Here is a 21,714-nt window from a genome sequence, read left to right on the forward strand (position 1 = left end):
TATTTACGTGTATAAACCGTTCGAAAAAATTCCAAGTTGACTGTGATCGTTCCGTTTTTTTTCTATCTGCACTACATAGTGCTTAGGCCATTGCATAGGAATAACACTGTACTGAATTAAAAGGTAAAACGATAAAGGCAATGTATTAAATTCTATTTCATTTTATTTTTGCTTTAATTTATATAATTTTATTTTTCTTTATATTTTATTTGCTACATTCGCTTATCGATTAACAGTATCTTACTATGTATGTTCTTGACCAATTCATTGGTTTTAGTTAGTTTCTATTAATTCTGTTAAAAGTAGTATATCAAACAATCCCTTCAGTTAGCAACCTGATCCCACCACGAAACAATATATATTTATTATTAATTAAAAATTACGTTGTTTAAACTGCCCTGTATTTTTTTTTGCTTATTCATATTTAGTTATTAGTATTTTCATGCAAGATATATTTATTTCCTTCCCGGTGTTTTTTTTTCTCGTGAATTGTGTTTTTTTTCATGTGTTTTTGTAATTTCGTTCCTACTTAGAATACGAATTTTTTTATAAAAAAAAATATAGCTGACATAGTATTTCGTTGAAAAAACATACTATTTTAATTTGGAAAACGATCTTGTTTTTCATATTATTTTTTGACATCTCATCAAAGATGAAGAAGAATATGGAAGTTTGGGCATTTACGGGGCTGACGACTGTCAAAGGCTGGTTTAAGCGATCACTTTACACACGTTTAACATTCACCAATTCTACCCATTATTGACAATCATACTACTCAAATTCTTGGAAGTTCTATATATATATATATAAACAAATTTTAAAACATTGTACTTGAATCACTAGAACTTCATTAGAGACATCTTGATTTATTTTTTAGATCTTGTTTTATTTAAGCACCTCGATCCACATAATTTTAATGTGATTTTTAATTTTGCTGAGTAAGATTATCTCATGGTCCAAACATTCCCGAATCTCATCTGAGTTCAATGCGGACTGTATCCTTTCTACAAAATATCCCAACCGTGACCGGCGGATTGCACAGGACGCCCTGTGAGGGCGCGGAAGGTGCATCGCTAATACTCGTGACGTCTTATGGCGTCTTATGGCGACAAACAAATGGCGAACGTTTTAAAAGCTCAGATGAAAACATACTTTTTGAACATTTATACTCACATCATTAAAATCGTAAGAAAGTGGTTTAAATGTTGAATACATTTAAAATTTTCCTACATTTAAGAAAATACTTTATTTCCAAGTAAAATCTTCTAAGGAAACGAATAAAAAGTTTAATTTTATTACTTGAAATTGTATGACTCCTTTCAAACTCTGAGGGCTTGCTTTAGATCTGTTTGATAAAGTTAAATCCAAAGTTTTGAAAAACACAAATTAAAACTGAATACTTTTCAGGAATAAATACAACCCTCCCACAAATTCATTCAGGACTTTCATAGAGAATTTAATTCCATAGAGAATTTAAGCGATCCTGGAATAATTTTAACCCCCTAAGAACAAAAAAAAAATTCCAACACTTACTGACTTTTTTTTGAATTTAGTTTTCCGATTACTCATTCTTATTAAAACATTTTCGTGAGCGAAAATAAACATCATTCTTCATGAATCTTTTTTTTACGTTATTTGTTATTTCAGCATTCACTTGAAGTATGACATGATTAAATAACAAATAAAACATTTATTTTCAACCACTTGTGTATTATATTTTATTTTGACTAGTTTTGGAAATTACAGATGCTCCTGGTAAATATATATATATATATATATATATATATATATATATATATATATATATATATATATATATATATATATATATATATATATATATATATATATATATATATATATATATATATATATATATATATATATATATATATATATATATATATATATATATATATATATATATATATATATATATATATATATATATATATATATATATATATATATATATATATATATATATATATATATATATATATATATATATATATATATATATATATATATATATATATATATATATATATATATATATATATATATATATATATATATATATATATATATATATATATATATATATATATAAATATATAAATATATATATATATATATATATATATATATATATATATATATATATATATATATATATATATGTATATATATATATATATATATATATATATATAAATATATATATATATATATATATATATATATATATATATATATATATATATAAATATATATATGTGTATATAAATATATATAAATATACATATATATATACACCTCTGTAGCTTTCGAAAGTAGTCAAAAGTAGTAAAAAAACAAGTGTTTTATTTATAAATTTAACCTATTTTCAATACTCTTATTTTATTGTATATACTTACAAGTACTATTAACTGAACAATTCCCAGATAATATCACACCAACCTTTTACAGTTAATATATTTAAAATAAAATCCTTAAACAATTTATTGCAAATATAATATTTGAAAATTAATAAACTATTTTTACGTAGGTAACTTTCAATTGCAATACAAGAATGACAAATGACAATTTTGATGATATCGTTACCACATATTACCCACGTACAATAAAAACAACATTTAAATTATACAAATCATAAATACAAAAAGTGGTTGTAGTAAAAGGAAAAGGTTGTCGTAAAACAAAATAAAAAAACTAAAGCCTTTCCAACACAAATAATAACAAACAGCATAAATACTCATCTTTCAACGTCCCAAGAACACAACTCTCAGATATATTCACAATTTTACAAATATTTGATAATGACATTGGCTAGATTGAAACCCGTGTAACATAAAATTCATTACTTTAAAGTAGTATTTACGTAGTATAAATTAAATATGAAACATATTGAAATACTGATATAATATTGTATTGTATTATGAAATATTGGTAATTATTTCTGTTGAAACTTTTTCTTGCTGGGGAACTTTTTGTTTCGATATTTTTTCTCATACCGTTTTCCCACTTAATGTTAAGATGGGATTGATTGATGGCTTAAAGTAGTACTTTTCTGAAATAAAAATAAAGCAGAGAAATAAGTAAAGAGAGGATTATCAACCCCCCATCATCGCCTAAGTACTTTAATGTTATTTTTATATTAGGTTACATAATGACACTTTTTTGTCTGAAAATTATTATATCAGAGATACAAGCCTATAAATAACAGCGAAAATGAACGTTTAAATTAAATATAAATATATTTTCTTACGACTTCCCATGTATATAATAATTTGTGCAATAATGTCTGATGAAGTAGATATTTTCATTAATTAATTCGGCGGTCATTTTGTGGTAAAACCTATACATTTTTAATTAAATTTTTACTTAGTAAATACCAATATTGCTTAAAATCTATTGTGACATAAACACGGTGTTCGAAATGCGTGTCACAGTAGATTTTAAGAAATAGTGGTATTTCTTAAGTAAAAATTTAATTAAAAATTGAGTCGACATTATTGAATTATCAGAGCTTCATGTTAATGGATTACTCTGAAGATAAATCTTCAAATAAATTTAATTATTTCTTCTAACGACTATCTATGTATATAATAATTAATTAATAAAGCATTTAAATTGTGGGAACTCATGTTTTTTACAAAAATGTTAGTAATATTACTATATAACCACTCATTTTAAAAAAAAATTCTTCACCGGTTTCGAGACGTACCCATCTCTTTATCAGGACAATGACTTCAATAGTTAAAAATAAATACTAAACGTCACTAGTATAGCACTATTTACATACTTGCAACTTTACAAAATGTTGATCACATGCGATTTTGGTCCACTGTAAGATTTTGGTCAAATTAAAAGTATGTTAATAGTGCTATGGTAGTGACGTGTAGTATTGTTTGTATAATTGTTTGCATGCTTTTGAAATGATTGTCCTGACGAAGAGACGGGTACGTCTCGAAACCGGTAGATAAAAATCTCGTTGAGTGGTTTTATAGTAACATCACTAACATTTTTTTAAATTTTCATTATAATGATTCTTCTTGCTGATAGCAGAGAAGACCTGCAGGCGTTGGTGACAAAAGTGTATAATGTGTGCAAGGAAGGCGATTTATTGATGAATGTTAACAAATCCAAGATTATGGTTTTTGAAAGAGAAGAATGCAGATCTGAATGCGAAATATTGGTAAACGGAGAGATTTTGGAACATGTAGATGACTTCGTGTATTTGGGTAGTATGTTTTCTAGGGATGGAAAGATTGATAAAGACATAGAAAGGAGAGTGAATGCTGGGAACAAAGTGAATGGTGCACTGAAATCAGTTAAAGCAAATAAAGACCTTTCAGCGGAAGCTAAACTGGCAGTGCACAACGGAGTCCTGGTTCCAACTCTAATGTATGGAAGTGAAACATGGAGTTGGCAAACAAAGGATGAAAGTAGACTAAATGCAGTCGAAATGCGATCTCTCAGAAGAATGTGCGACAAAACGATGTATGATAGATGTGCGAATAGTGAAATAAGGAAGGAATGCAAAGCTGAGATAAGCATTATCGATAAAATTAAGAAAGGTGTGTTGAGATGGTTTGGACATGTAGAACGAATGAGTGAGGAAAGAACGGTAAAACAAATTTATGAGGGGAATGGGAAAAGAAGCAGAGGCAGACCGAGAAAAATATGGCACGATCAGGTATGCCAAATACTTGAAAGTGGTCAGGTTAGGAGTCGTAACAATCGGCGGATATGTATGAGGAGATGCATGAACGTGGAAGAGGCGAAGAATGTTTGCAAGGACAGAGTGGTGTGGCGCTCTATTCTCTCTGCCTACCCCTGCGGGGAAGCTGCGTGATGGTTAGTTAGTTAGTTAGTTATTATAATGCCACTCGATGATGAAATAAATATACAATAAGAATTTAAGTACATTAAGATAAACATGTTCCGAATGAGTTTCGAGTCAAATTTCGTTTTAAAAGGTTTTCAATAGAAAACGATAAACGTGAACAAGCTTTTGCTGATAGACCCACTGCATATTGTATTTAATTTTATTTTCTGTTAAAAGGAATAACTCGTTACCTTTTGTGAGGCTTGTCAGCAGACAGGAATATAATGGGAAGGATTTATTCAAAATTTGTATGTAATCCGAAATCCAAACCGTTAAGAAGAATCGGTTTGGAAATTTTCTCCAGAAACTTCTAAAAGCGAGATCTCTTGTGATTTCCTTCACAATAACTTCGGATGTAGAATGCTTTGTATTAAACAACTTTCGTCTTTCAATGGTAAAGTTAAACCCTCCAACAAATAAATCTCGAAAGTTGAACTTCTTTACAAAACTTCAACAATAAAAATATAATTAGTGTTTGCGATTACCCAAAATTTAGAATGACAGGTTATTTTTAAAGGGAGCTTCAATAAGTTATTTTTACATAGTTTGATATCTCAACATGGATGAAGAAGAATATGGATGTATGGGTATTAACAGGGCCAGCCAAAGGCTGGATAAGTGATCACTTTACACAAGTGTAACAGGTGTTAGGTTGACAACCTAACTATGAATTTTTTCAATCTTCTACATATATCTTAAACCAACTCTAGATAACTGTTGTGAACTCATATGCATTGAGTCATGAGATTAATGCTATATATAAGAGTTTCTAAAATTTTATAAGTGTGGTTATCAATCATGGGTAGAATGGTGAATGTGTAAAGTGATCAATTAATCAACCTATGACTGGTGATGTGATATGTAAATTCCAAGACATCTATATTTTTCTTCATCTGTGTGAGATGTAAAAATATAAAAATTACTCCTTAGTGGGGAAACCCAGATTTGTAAACAAATATTTGGAAAAACTTAAAATGTTTTTTCAGGATATTTTTTTAAGTGAAATCCATCCTTTTGGTGTCATATTCTTTTGAAAGGAAATTTTAATAATATTGATACTCATATTATGTTCGAGTAAATTTTTAAGGCGATCAATCCAAAAAATTCTCGTATATAAAACAGCCCACTAGGGAACCGATCCCGTGATCTCATGAATAATATACTAATCACTCAACTACGGTTTAGGGAAAAACGGAAAAATGGGAGAATCGGGGTGAAAATCTTTAAAAAATTATTTCCTCCGTGCTGGGATAAAGTACATTTTCTGGGCATTCCGAAAACATGCACAATTGAAATTTGTCGATTTTTTTTATAAATGACGTTGTTGAAAGGAGTAAGCGATGTGTGTATTTGCTAAAATATGAATAATAATACAAAACTGAATTTTATGCCTAAAAGAGAATATTAATATAATTTACACAATTGCAACAAATTAACCTAGCTACAGGGACTAAGAGTCCTGTTCTCCACGTTGGCTGAACAGGAATCAAGGTATGTTGATTCCTTTGCTTAGAGTTTGGTATTGAATTCTGTGTACGGTTTCGCTTGACCTCTTTAAAAACACTGCCCAACAAATTACAGCTTTTATTTGGTAACTGGCATGAAAATACCTAATCTTTATGCACTTTGCGTAGCTGAATTCAAAAACGAAAGCAAAAAAAGTAGCACGTTACATTTTTTAGTTACGGATATTTTTAAGTCTGATATTGACTAAAGTTTATCTGATTATTTATGTACAAATACATTTAAACATAATTCTATGCTATCGTAATTAATATTAATAAGTTAATATTTTTCCACATCTACTCCATAATTATCAATACTTTTTTTGAATACCTTAGACCATCCACTGAAACATGTCTAGATACCAACCACTATTACGGTTTCAACGTATGGGGTCCCTACAAACAATATTATCGACGCCCCCTACGTACTCTATCTGCAAATCTGTTACTTTACAGGAGAGAGCTTAGAATAATTTTTCAACGTATTTTTTATTTATTAATTAAAGGTTTTATCTGAAATTCTAAACTAATATTATACATTCAAAAACACGATAAAATAATGTATTTAATCGTTTTAAAATTTTATGCTTTGTCAAAATTAAGTAGTTAGCGTTTTAGGAGTTCAGTTCAATTCGAAAATACGATGTAGATAGCGTCTTATACGCCTGAAAACTAGACGTAATTTATTTTATTCATTTTTTATTTAATAATATTTGTAGATAACGGTCAGTTGATAACGTACACCAAATATCGCAAAATTGACCAAATTGTAGTTAGAGCACTTTACGTAGGGCACGTCGATATGACTGTAACATCAAAACTTGACGTGATACAAGCTTGTCCCCATATTTGAATAAGAACGATTAACTTAGTTCAAATCAGTCATCGAAATTTCAGTTACAAAATCATTGTTGGCCAGTGTAATTGGACTCTTGAAAAAAAACTTTTATTCAAAGAACCATACCGTTCCGTAACCACTTGACCAATACTTTATTTTTATTTTTGATTATTTATTTTCTCTAAAAATACATTCCATGCGCCCTATATATATTTCAGGGTCCCTTTGATCTCTGACCTACATAGATTGAAAGCTTCGCGAAACCAATGTTACCACTTTGTTTATTATAGACGATGAGCACAGAGAAACCTTCATAAATGTTGATCAAGTGTCCGTTGGGGTTGATTCTGACAGAATTGTGTGTTACATTCCTTTATCTACCCTTCTAGATATTGGGTTGTTTAGGGTTGTCAGATACTTGATAGATACTCACGCTTGTTACGACGAGTATAACTGTGGAACATGGGCTATTAATAATTTAGAAGTTGTAATAAAATACAAGGAAAGAAAATATGTGCAATACTTATTTCATAAATACAGATTTACCGAATTGAGATTATCAACGATTATTTTGTTTACTTTATATCCTGGTGGTTCATAACTGCACTTTATCTCTCTATTACATATATGTATTTCTCGTACTCTTTATGTATATATATTACTTACTTACTTATAACCCTTATCAGCACCCAATGGTGCATAGGGTACTGCATCGAATTGACGCAGTGTTATCTTGATCATTACTTACACGAAGGCGAGGTGATCACTCTTGCGCTTCAAGAACCAATCCAGGGTAATATTAAATAAATATTACATTGTAAAATAACTAATATTTTTTTTAGCCCCCTGGGAATCGAACCCGGGACCTCCAGCACGGTAGCTAATCACGCTGACCATTATATATATATATATATATATATATATATATATATATATATATATATATATATATATATATATATATATATATATATATATATATATATATATATATATATATATATATATATATATATATATATATATATATATATATATATATATATATATATATATATATATATATATATATATATATATATATATATATATATATATATATATATATATATATATATATATATATATATATATATATATATATATATGTATGCTGTGTTGTATGCACCATAAGTAAATGGAGAATAGGCGCCAAAGAAAAAAATCCTTAAATTTTTCTCCTTTTATATGTATATCCTTAACTTAAAGTGTTCTTATAATTAGTTTATATTTATTATTAGCTTTCGAAGCAAATATTTAATAATTACTGATATTTTGGTTTTAGCGTGACTAACCCCCAAGCAAATTAAAGTATCTTTTTACATTACACACTAGAAAACACAAAACCTAAGAACCCTTTTCACCATCTTCCCAAATGATTTGGTGTATCCGAATCTCATTCTGTTCGATGGAGTATCAAAAGGATCATTTTATTGAATCTACAGTTCAGAATCAATACTTCGATGTGAGGTATTGGACTTGTCAAATTGGTAAAGTGTATCCAACAATTCAAGTGTAATAACATTTTGTGTTTTTATCGGATATTTATTTGTTTTGTTGTTGTTGTTGTTGTTGTTATTAAAGATATGGAAACAAGAGTGAATGCTGGGAACAGAGTAAATGGTGCTCTGAAATCGGTTATAGCAAATAAAAACCTATCGGCGAAGGCTAAACTGGCAGTATACAACGGAGCCTGGTTCCAACCCTTATATATGGAAGCGAAGGATGGAGTTGGCAAAAGAAGGATAAAAGCAGACTGAATGCAGTCGAAATGGTGATCCCTCAGATGAATGTGCGGCAAAACGATGTATGTTAGATGTTCGAATGGTGAAATAAGGAAATAATGCAACGCTGAGAAAAGCATTTTCGATTAAATTAAGAAAGGTGTGTTGAAATGGTTTGACCATGTGAATTGATGCATGTGACTGTGGCAAATGTAGTTGGAAAAAGAAGCAGAGAAAAACCGAGGAAAACTTCGCACAGTCAGGTAGTATCAGGTGGTTTGGCGTTCTATTCCCTCTGCCCACTCCTGCGGAGAAGCGGCGTGTTGGTTAGTAAGTAGGAAGTTAGTTTTGTTTGTTGTCTTTAAATTTGGAAGAATGAGCTACAAATATATTATATTTAGCATATGTAGGTTCATATTTTTTATAGAGTTTGATCAGTGATGTACAAATAATCCGAAAAATCAGCTCTGGTTAAAAAAATCAGTCTAGCATTTTTAGAGCCCACAAATTCCTCCAACAATGCTGTCAATCTGAGCATGACATAAAAGTAAATGAGTTTTCTTTTCTAAACCTTACATATTCAATAATAGTAAAACGAAATGATTTTTAAGGAATCCTTTTCGTTGAAAATAAAAAATAATTCAATATTTTTTGATGTACAGCTTTCCTAAAGTAATTAATTTTAAAAAATATTGAAAATGGGTATTGAAAACTGAAATGGAACATTAAAAAGTTTGTGAAGGATGACATTAAAAGGTTTAACAAGCAAAAATCTTTTTGATATAATATAATTGAAAAAAGATACCCTTGTACGTAAGTACAATAATAAGTGGGTTGAAATTAATCATTAAGGATTAAATATATTTTTAGAGGGATTATTTGTAATGATTATAACATTATTTATATACAGGATAATTTTAATACATTTATTCCGATTTATATAAAAGTACGAGTTAAAGAGAATGTAGTTGTTCGTTTTTTTAATATTATTTTTTTAAAGTAAACTGTATTCATTTATTAAAAAAAAAATTAAACATTTTTTTGCAGAGACCAAGCTACCTTGTATATCTGATCGGTGAAGTTCTTTTTACATATATATATATATTTTATATTTTTACCTAATAATTTTATAGAATTAACTCTTGATCATTTTTATTATACCTTTAATGCTTTAGTTTATATGTTATTTAACCCGTAGATAGAAGCATCTGTAGCTTCCAAAATAAATCGTTACAATATAATACTCAAACAGTAAAAAACCAGTGCTTTATTTATATTTTAATCTTGTATCTATTGTTACCATAATACCGAGTTTACTGATTGATACTTATTTGAATAAGATGTATTTTTTCATGAAGACTATTTAGTATTTTTGTTTATAAAATATATATTTATAAAATTGCAGTTGAAATGATATAAATTGCTGTTACATAGCATTCTAGATAAATTTCGAGAATAAAGTCTTGAACATGAAAACTATTTTAAATCATTATCCAAAGAACAAACTGACTTATGCAAAAGGTTTCAGGTTTATCTACTTACTAGGATTGCTCCTAATATAAAGGATTCATCCTCAGGGATAGTTATACTAATAATCTTATCATCGAGGGTAACAATGTCTCTTCTCAACTTAGAACTTAGAAATACAATTAAAACTTTCAGCAGAGTCTAATTCTTTGTTCAGTGGCTTATTACAGTTTCTGTACGATGCCAATTATTAAATTTTCAGCTTTCCTTCACTGTTTGATGGATTTGATGCTTTATTAGTTCTATCATCTTATCACAGTCTTCCAAAAAGAAAGTTTACATCATTTGACGTTAAAATTGAATGTTAGGGTAATGCTATAAGATATCTAATTTCTTTGCAGGATTCCATACTACTAGCCAGCTAGTTTGAATGGGGTGATTGAAATATTCTTTATATATTATAATAGAACGTCGTCGAAAAATGTCTTTGTAAGGATAATGCTTTTTTTTCAGATCGTATGCGGTATATCTGCATTGGTGATGGGGAGTGTGGCCTTTATTGAAGAGAGAAGGGAATCGAATCTTGGCCTTGGTATTCCAGCAGGAGGAGCTACTGTTTTAGCTGCAGGTGACTTTGATATTTATTATTATTAATGCTTGGTTTATAGAATTGTTAAAAATTTTAAAGGATTTTCATAGACTTCAATATATATTTTTTTCGATATTTTTTTAATAAAAATATATATATGTCCCAATAAACTGCTATTGAAGCAGTGTATCTTTAGGTTCATAAGTTAATCAAACAGTTGGAAAGTCTAAACAAAGAAAAAAAACTTACACTCTATGTCACTGCATACGTACATCAACACTAGTACCTATATACATACATATACCTACTAACATGCATTTACCATATGAAAGTTAACGAGAAAGATAAGAAATAGAAATAATGTAACAAAAAATATTAAAATAAAAATATCCTCTCTCCCAACCAATTTCGAAACAAATCATTCATTGTGTATGTTTGATTATGTTGCGTATGTTTGTTATGTTCCTTGGTAACATATTATGTTTCTGCCAAGATACAATCTAACGTTTCGATTTTTTTTAAACTACCATTTAGTATTTATTATAACAATTCTTTTTCTACTCACCCTACACTACACTGCATGACTACGTTGTAATATTTTTAAGAATTTCGACGACATTTTGAAATTACAGAAGATATATTTTTTTAATAGACTGTATGACAATGATAAGTGTTTCCCTATTGTCCATAATCTCAGTCATAAAAAAAATATTAAAAAAAAAACATTCACCCCCTCTTCGTTCTATAACGTCCCAACATCCCAACTCTAAAATTTAGACAAACCTTCTCATACGGTATTTGGTATTAATCCTGAATGCTTCAATGTCACATAAGATTGAAAAAACCATGTTTACCATTTTTGTTTTTCACGGATTTAAAAAGAATAAAAAAAAATTGGAAAAGTTGTAAACAAGTTTTTCCGCCTTATAAAAAAATCTAAATAATGCAAAAGGTGAAAAAAAAGTAAACATATAGTATATTAAGAACATTGAGAAAAAGGAAACATTTTACACATCTACCAATATCTGAATGATTTTTTGCTCGTTAGATTTTGTGATCACCTGTCTATAAAAATATTCGTAGTTTTCGAAGCGAATAAAATAAAACTCAATTAGTGGTCTAATACAATTTATACAATTAGGTTTAATTTTTCATAATACATTTTCAACAATTAACAGTTAATATCATGTTATTTTGCAAATAAATGAATCAATCATTTTTAAAGCTTAGATCTAAGCTTGTCTTAAGCATTCAAATTAGAATGCGTTCAGCCACGCTCGGGGCTAGTCGGATTCTTGGAGATTTTTTTGTTTTTTAGAATACATATGAAAAAAATATTTCAATAAATATTTGTTGACTCTTTGCCTTTCAATAACTCTTTTCTTTTCAAAACCATGTAACTATTTTCAAGAAAAACTAAATTTTACATGCAAAAACGTTGTTTTAAGAAAAAAAACATTTAGGTTAAAAGTTACCTCGATTGAGAGATAATAAAGTTGCGACTTAACGAATACTAAGCCTTTATGTAATTAATGATATAAATGTATTGTTTTAGCTGCCTCCATACATACGTGGCGCGGCGGTAGGGGCGGCAGGACCGGGGGTAGCGGGGGGCGGTGGGGCGCAGCCCTGCGCTCGGTAGGCCCCGCCCCCTTGGCGGCCCTCTGGGCTGCCGCCTGCGCCTGCCACGTGGCTCTGCTGATTCAGAGCCTGAGGACCATCGTCCAGAGAGCGGCCAGGTAATGTGGTATCGGTAATGCGTGTAAAGAAAACGATGAAAGGAAACGGCATTTCTAGACATGCAGTTGTGACCATATCGCTCGCTCCTTTCAACAACGTCATACATAAAAAAACTAGATTTTTCAGGAGATCATTTTTAATGTTTAAAAATATAATAAAATGTATTAAAAATAAAAATCAAGCCACTTATTGAACTTTTTACTGTGCAACAGATCTTTTTAGGTAAAACCTGAATGTTTTTTCTCCATTTGAAAAATATTATGTTAATTTACAATAATAATTTAACAATACTTTTTCTTCAAAATGCAAAAAACAGCAGTAAATATTAAGTGAAAAATATGCCGCTTTTGCTCGAATATAGTACATTTTTTGGGCATTCCGAAAACATGAACTAAAAATTGTCGATTTTTTATTTATGTCGTTGTCAAAACGAGTGAGCGATATGTATTAGGCACCCCCTACAGAATTGGTTTATGTCTTTAAATACTGCGATTCTAGGAATTCTTGCAATTATTTTGGGTAATTTAGTATTATGATTAAAATAGCTGGAGAGCAACGTTTCAAATACTAAACTGACCATTGAAAATAGTAAATAAAGTATAAATCTATTACACCATTCGGATTTTTCGACACCTAGACGTCCTGTATCTCGCGAGGTTTCGAACACATGTTTTGTCAATCATGCGTAGGATAAAAAATGTTGCACGTGTGTAAAAAGACGTTTTAAAGATTGTTTTTTGAGTGATTTTAAGTACAAATTTTTTAAAAATTAATTTCAAAATAGTTATCAATTTATATTCCTTAATCAAAGTAACATTACAAATAAAACTATGGTACTATAAATACTTAAAAAATAATTTGAAAAGTGTAAGTAACTTGACACTGACAAAAATACTCTTAAAGGGTGAAAAACCATAAAAACAGAAGATGAACTGAACTGTGTTGTCCAATATGAATAAAAAATCAATTGAATTCAATCAAAAAGCTTTGTAAATAAATCAAAACAATATATATATATATATATATATATATATATATATATATATATATATATATATATATATATATATATATATATATATATATATATATATATAAATATATAATATATATATATATATATATATATATATGTATATATATATACATATATATATATATATATATATATATATATATATATATATATATATATATATATATATATATAAATTAATTTGTTTATCTACACATATTTCTTTATCCTTACATATAAATTGCTTCATTAGGGAAAAATATGCCTTACTACACTTCAGTATCTAATATTATATATTTCATTTATAGTATTACCAAAGTACAGGATGATACGATGGGTTATTGATGATTTTTGGAGGGTCGTTATGGATATACAGTCATACGATAATAAAGCTTTTGTTGTTGAAAACAATGTCTTATAAATGACCACTCTACAAATTGTTGTAGTTGTGATTTTCATGAAATTCTCTGTAAAACCGTAGTGGCATCTTCTAGTTTATACATAGGTTTGATTTCTTAGCAATGTTGGTTTTTAAAGCTTTCAACGTTTGAGTCGACTGTAAGAAAAGCAGTGAGAATCACTGGCTTGAAATATTTTGTATATAATGCAATTTAGTACCCGTAAAAAATGCGGCCAACGAACCTAGCTTTAAAAACCAATATAACTCAAGAAATCAAAGCGAAAAAAACAGGGGATGCTGCTTCTAGTTACAGAGAAATCTCAATCACGACTAAAACGATGTTTAAAAAAATCATATTTTCCATTTGAAAGACATCATTTACCAAAAAAAAAATTATATGTATTACATGTAAATTCATATTATATTTTTTGACCATTGTCGTTTAGTATATCCATAAAAACACCTTTAAAACCATCAATACCCATTGTGCCATCCTGGATTTAAACTTGAAACACAATTCATTTCGATTTCCTGTCCAAATAAAACAAAATCATTACGCATATGTTATTGGAAAAAGGAGCAAAGAAAGACCGAAAAAAAACTTGGCATGATCAGGTATATCAAATACTTGAAAACGATCAAGTAAGGAGTCGAAATAATCGGTGGGTATGTATGAGGAGATGCATTTATGTAGAACAGACGAATAATGTTTTCAAGATAGAGAGTGGTAAAGCATTTTATTCTATGGGGAAAGAGCGTGAGGGTTGGATGGTAAATTAGCAAGGGTTAGCCAAAGTAGAGGTCACACATGAATATGTGTAATTGTAGTTTTAGTGTTCTGACACTTTCGAGTACGCACGGGTCAAGCTCGTGTGTTTCAAATTCGACTCTTACGTATCATTATTTCCGCTCGTAAAACTAAATATTCAGATGTGGTTAGTTAAGCACCTGATCCTCCTAAAACGAGGTCCAAGCTGGCTATGAATAAAAAATCACCCGACCCATATTAAATATTAAGCATTCAATAAAAGTCCATCCGAATCGCTAAAAATTTTCCTCTTGCTCCGACCGTTGAAAGGTTTATTGGAACTCATTGGACTGTTTAATATTTAATGGAATTTGGCCAACCCTAATAAAGGTGGTCCGAGAAAAATGCGATCAAGGTAAGACATCAATTTATCACAAAAATATTGTCCCTTAAAATATTCACAAGCATTTTATTTATTGTTTCGCCATTAACTTTGTGGTAAGACATATTACAATGTTTAAAGAAAACACTTCATTTTTTACCACTTGAGTTTTATTATAGACTACATGTTTCAGAAGTTAAACTTCCATCATTCAGGTCTGTATAATAGTTATTATATAGACCTGAATGATGGCAGTTTAACTTCTGAAACATGTAGTCTATAATAAAACTCAAGTGGTAAAAAACGAAGTGTTTTCTTTAATCATTCACAAGCATTCATAAATATTTATTTATTGACCAAATGTGTCAAAATATTTATTAAAAAATCTGAGTTTCACCACCTTGGAGTTACATATATTGGCATCTCAATAATGCATGGTTTAAGTGATCAATTAAAAGGGGATATTCATAGTAAAAGAGCTTCATAAAATATTAATAGGGCTTCATAGAAAATCATATTTTCAGGCGTCTCCCAGTAACGAAGTGAAACGATTCGGGATGGATCGTGTGCATATGGTATTTACAATAAGATTCTCTGCTAAATAAAAAGCTTTCTCAAATTAACCGTTTATATCTCACACTTAGGAATCATTTACTTTTATTTTGAAATTACAACATAGATGAAGAAAAATATGGAAGTCTGGGTATTTATATGGCTTACTACCCTTAGAAATTTCGACGAACTCAAAATATCTTGAACGAACGGGTCTAATTGTAATCTTAATAAACATTGAAAATCATGTTTTTAGGCGTCTCTATGTACGTAAAATAATTAGGAAAGAATCATACTTATATTGTGTAAGGGTCTCTACCAAATAAAAAGATAACTTAACTCAACTATTGATGCTGCCGAAAACTCTTGCAAAAGAACGTGAGTTTTCGTGAAATAAATATTTTGTAATTTCCAATTTCTATTTTTATTTTTTTATTTCTATTTTTGGTATTTTTGCTTTACCTTAATGGGTAAATGACACAGTCTAATTCGCCAACATCACTCCTTCGTCTGTCACTCTCTGTCACCTCATTTCTGCGTATGACATTTGAGATAGCTTGATATCCCGGTGCTTTCTGAAAAATTGGTTGATAATTTAATCCGATGTTTATTCTGATAATATTTGCATTCTAGGCGCCTCCCAGTGGTGGAAATTGATATCTATATATTTTTTCGTATTTAATGAAATTTTAATTCAATTAATCGGTCCAAGACTATTATATCATTAATTAAGTACACAAATAAATATTGAGTATAAGTCCCTCTGTAAGCACAAAATCGAGGTCTCTTTTTTTAAGAGGTACAGCGTAACTATTTTGCGATGTGTTTTAAGTAGAAACGTCAAGTAAATTAATTAAATTGTTGTATTTTAAGCGATTAAATTAATTAATAAAATCAAAAAAGTATTAAACCCTGATTAAATGGTTTAAATACACATTATTTTGTTTTATATTATTTTTATAAACAATTCCACCCATGACGAATCAACCATTTTCTAAATGATTCGAATTCTGGATGTAAAATGAATAATTTTTTACATGATATGAACTTTTCATATTTTGAATGGGATTTTTTGGGGAGAATTTGCTTGGTGTATTGAAATGGCGTATTGAAATCTGTTGTAACAAATAAAAGCCCAACTGCGGATGCAAAGCTCGCATTTCACATAGTGTACCTGGTACCAACTCTAATGTATAAAAGTAATTTTAGTGTTTTTTGAAAAAGATGAAAGAACACTGAATGACGTAAAAATGTGATCATTCAGACACATGTGCAAGAAAACGATGTGTGATAGATGTTCATTAAAACTAAAATAAGAAATAAATTGTACGACTGAGATAAATATTATCGATAAAAGTAAGAATGGTCTGTTGAGATGGCTCTGATATGTGGAACAAATGAATAAAAGAACGGTAAAATTAACATATTAGTCAAATGTAGTTGGAAATAGAAGCAGATAAAAACCGAGGAAACTTGCCATGATCACGTATTTCAAACGCTTCAAGTGGTCAAGTCAAAAGTCAGAGTAATCGGCATGCATGTCTGAGGAGATGCATGAATGTTGAAGAGGTGAAAATAGTTATGTGGCGTTCAATTCTATCCGCCTACCCCTGCGAGGAAGCGGCTTGATAGTTAATCAGTTAGTTATACTATGAAACGCCTTAAAATTTTTGTTATTATTTTAGGTTTTATCAACAATATTTTAAATATGTTTAATTATTTGTCCACAAATACTGAATTTCATACTTAAACCAGCCATCGACAGGTCGTGTGCTCTATGAATTACTTGATTGTATATTCCCATCTCAAAATTTTAGAGGAATAGTTTTTATTTTTATGGTGTGTCGGAAAATAAAAAAAAGTTAAAAATTCATACAATAGTTCCTAAAGGCAAGTAGACCCATTTTGTAGAAACATTGTATAAAGAAAAAAAACATTAATATCAATTCATGAATGGAATGATTATCCCAAATATAAATACATTTTTTTTGGGGATGTATTTCAATCTTCAATTCAATCACTGAGCCCCTGTAGGATTTACATATACCTACTTTTTGGTAAATACGTCACAAACAGATGTGTTCAGAATTTTTATTCAGTTTACATTATCAAAAGATTTTCTGGCCTATTTTGTGAAAAATAGGCGAACTTCTTGAGAAATTGAATTTTTATACAACGGATAATAAATTGCGTTTTTATCTCGTTCCAAAATTATTTGTCCGAAGATGTCATTTTGTCAAGTGGTATAAAACAAGTGTTTTCTTTAATCATTGTCATTTGAACATAATTTATCGAAATAAATTACATAAATGCAATGAGTAAACGTTTGATAAAAAAATAATTTATATGGATGTTTTATGTTTTTATCAAATATTTTTTTGGAAAGAACACTTATTTTCGTTTTAAATCAAATTTAAATAACTTTATACTAAAATGATAGGGCGCAAATAAGGGCGAACTTTATACAACTTGTTTTACAGGAATAATTGTGGTATTTTTTGCAAGAAACAATATAATGGAAGATTGCCAGTCAAATATACCTACTATAATGATAAAAGATGATTTTTTACAAAAACAACTCTCTAGAGATCGATAAATAAACTATCATCAATGAACTTTATAACGAAATTAATCACTTATTTTTTATAGTTTTCAAAATCACTTTTATTTGAATTTTAACTCAATTTTAAATATTTTCCTTATGCTTAGAAATAAAGTACATAGTTATAAAACCGTCCGCTTCTGACCTAATAATCTAATACTTACCTAATTTACTACACCCTTATCCCGCTTACTTACCTAACTATAAATGATTCTTTGTTTCAAGTTTAGAACCTATACATACCTAGAGAAGACAAAGTAGGTGTAAAAACCGATTGAAAAAATATTTAGTTTTATTATTTTTTAAAACATTTTATTCCCTTATTTCTAAGGTTTTTTTTAAATAATTTAAGAACTTTTTAATAATATCAGCCTCATTAAATGCCATCACACATATCGCTCACCCCTTTCAACAACATCATATATCAAAAAGCTTAATTTTTCAGGAAATCATTTTTTATGTTTAAAAATATAATAAAATGAACGAAAAATAAATATCAAGTCCCTTATTGAACTTTTTACTGTGCAACAGATCTTTTTATGCAAAACCTGAATGGTTTTTCTGCATTTGAAAAATAACCCGTTTATTTTAAAAAATAATTAAACAATACCTTTTCTTCAAAATGCAAAACAACACTTTCTGAGCCGTAGGGGGTAAATATTAAGTTAAAAATATGCCGCTTTTACTGGGATATAGTACATTATCTGGGCATTCCGAAAACAACTGAAAATTTACGATTTTTTTTTTATATATGACGTTGTTGAATGTTTTCGGACAATAAGTCGAGATGATTACTTTTCCCCACTTGTATTATATTTAATTAAATAAAGCATTCGCTTAGGTCTGAATAAAATAAAGAAAAATATAACGAACATGGTTTTCCTCATTTTCTCATACTTATTAAGAATTTGATTCGTTTAGTTCTCGGGTATAATATAAAAGAATTCAATTTCAAAAGGAAGGAGGGTCACGTATGCGTATACGCCCGCTAGTTTTCTTGTTAATAAAATTCTACGGGTCATAACTAGGACCATAATAATCTAATAGAATATTAGATATTCGTATAAGGTATAAAACACCCTTTTGCGTCAGCAAAAAGGTAGGTGCTATAACTGCTTATAAGGATGGACTCAAAGTACGAAATAGATATAGCACAGTCGAATTTCATATTATTAATTAATTTAGCGTTAACTTTGTAGAATAACATGATGATTAAAATACGATATAAAGGATGAAGCACTTGTGTGAGACCACTTACAAAAAATGTTAACCTGTCCGAGTATGGCCGTCCATGTACGACCATACCAAACTTTCCTCAAAGGAATATGGCTGTATATATACGGCTGCGTAATAATTGTTGTAATTAATAAGTCCGGTAGCTTTTACTTCTAAAATGGCACTTGTACTGCCATCTATAGTTGTATTTAAACAATATTTTCTTTATTAAAAGAAAAATATTTAATAATGTAAATATTTTTTTGTTCAAGAAAATATATTGCTTATAGCATCAATTATGATATAAAATTATAAAAAAAGTTTAAAAAAACTCTTTCCAGGACAGGTTAATAATATACAACTAGTTTCGAGAACACAATATGTTCTCAAAACTAGTCTTGTTTGCATTAATTAACTCTAAAAAGTGGTATTATACAAGTATTTTATTTTGATATTAAGGTTATATGATACAGGAAACAGAAATTAAGTATATGATGAAGAAAAGAGAATGCAAGCAATGGCCGCCTACCTGCCTGCGTACCTGCACACATACTACTCTGTGTCACTTTTACATATCGTGAATGTGTATGAGTCCCTGTATGTATAAAATACACCTCAACTCTGTAAATTATGGCCCTTACAAAATTGAATACAAATGATTCTTAAAAGGTTTTGTTCAAAACTTATTTAAAATTAATGTTTATTCAATGGTCCTCGATTTTTATAAAAACGATTCGCTTCTATTATGATAAATTTTGTTTCAAATTCTTTAAATTTCTCTTTAGGTTTCACTATATTTTTAATTTAAATTTAAATTTCCGTAAGTTCAATAAACCTGCGGCCATGGGATAAATAATATTGAATTTACAAGATAACCACGGTTTATCTCAAATGGCCGCTAAAATAATTTAAATAAATTGAATTAAGAAATTCACCGATTCAAAGTAAGCCAAGGGATGCCTCGGGATTTAATTACATTTCCTAGCCCCAGCGATTAACTCGTAAATTAAATAAATAATTTTGAAATTTCTGCTGTCAAAATATACATTTTACATCGGGGAAATTTGCAACCATCCGATCCAGAAAGTGATCGGATGCGCAAGGGGCTGGACGTGTCTACACATTTTTTTTTCAAAGAATATATTCTGGTTTTGATTTTTTAAGAATAAATATTGATAAAATATTTTCACAATTATTTTTAACTATTTACGTTTTAATAACTCTTTTTTTCAAAACCATAGATTTATTTCGAAGAAAAACTTATTTTCTTAATACAAAAACGGTGTTTAAAAAAAAATCAATTATGTTAAATGTTGCCTGGGTTTGAAGAAAATTAAGTTACGGGTTATTGATTGCTACTGGACCTTAAGAGTTTTCACGTTTATCTATAAAACTAAACATGTTAATCCGAAAACCGATTACTGTAAAATTTCGGCACAACGTTGCATTTGAATATGTGCGTGTTTTTATTATACTCGTACCTAGATGTTTTCAACTTCAAAAAATTATCAAAATCAAGGCTGAGTTAACTATTCAAAACATTAAAAAAGCTGTTTTAATATGGTTTGAAAAGAACTGTAAAACAAATTCTTGTTTCGAATGTATTTGGAAATAAAAGCAGTTAAAGACTATGATAACTTTAAATGATCAAGTACGTATTTTGAAATTATCAGATCAGGAGTCGGAATAATCGGCGGGTAAGTATGAGGAGAGCATGAATGTGGATGAAGGTGAGATTGTTTGAAAAAATAGAGTGGTGTGGCGATCTATTCTCTCTGCCTACACCTGCGGGGAATTGGCGTGATGGGTAATTAAGATACCTTGAGATAACTACAAATATTAAAAATATACACGAATATACAGTAAAATTTAAAGCGCTTATGGGGAAAAAATGTACTATTAGAGCTTCATATGTATGAAAATAATAGAATAATATTATAAAAAAAGTCAATCAGTTAATGCAGAAAGGTATGACTACCTTCTTATTTTTTTTCTCAATGTATT

The 21,714-nt window shown here is 29.1% G+C and overlaps 1 protein-coding gene across 1 annotated transcript in view; it reads left to right on the forward strand.

Moving 5' to 3' along the window:
- The window catches only part of LOC148312430 (uncharacterized), a 66,877-nt gene that overhangs the window by 36,421 nt on the left and 8,742 nt on the right, over positions 1-21,714 (forward strand). Inside the window, exons 3-4 of the mRNA XM_088277259.1 lie at positions 10,981-11,095; positions 12,612-12,795. Coding sequence (XP_088133385.1) covers positions 10,981-11,095; positions 12,612-12,795 — 299 coding nt within the window. The remainder of the gene's footprint in view (positions 1-10,980; positions 11,096-12,611; positions 12,796-21,714) is intronic.

The sequence above is a fragment of the Brachycentrus maculatus genome, unplaced genomic scaffold, assembly GCF_059751285.1.
Source record: "Brachycentrus maculatus isolate JH-2025_06_01 unplaced genomic scaffold, ASM5975128v1 h1tg000040l, whole genome shotgun sequence".
NCBI classification, from domain to species: domain Eukaryota; kingdom Metazoa; phylum Arthropoda; class Insecta; order Trichoptera; family Brachycentridae; genus Brachycentrus; species Brachycentrus maculatus.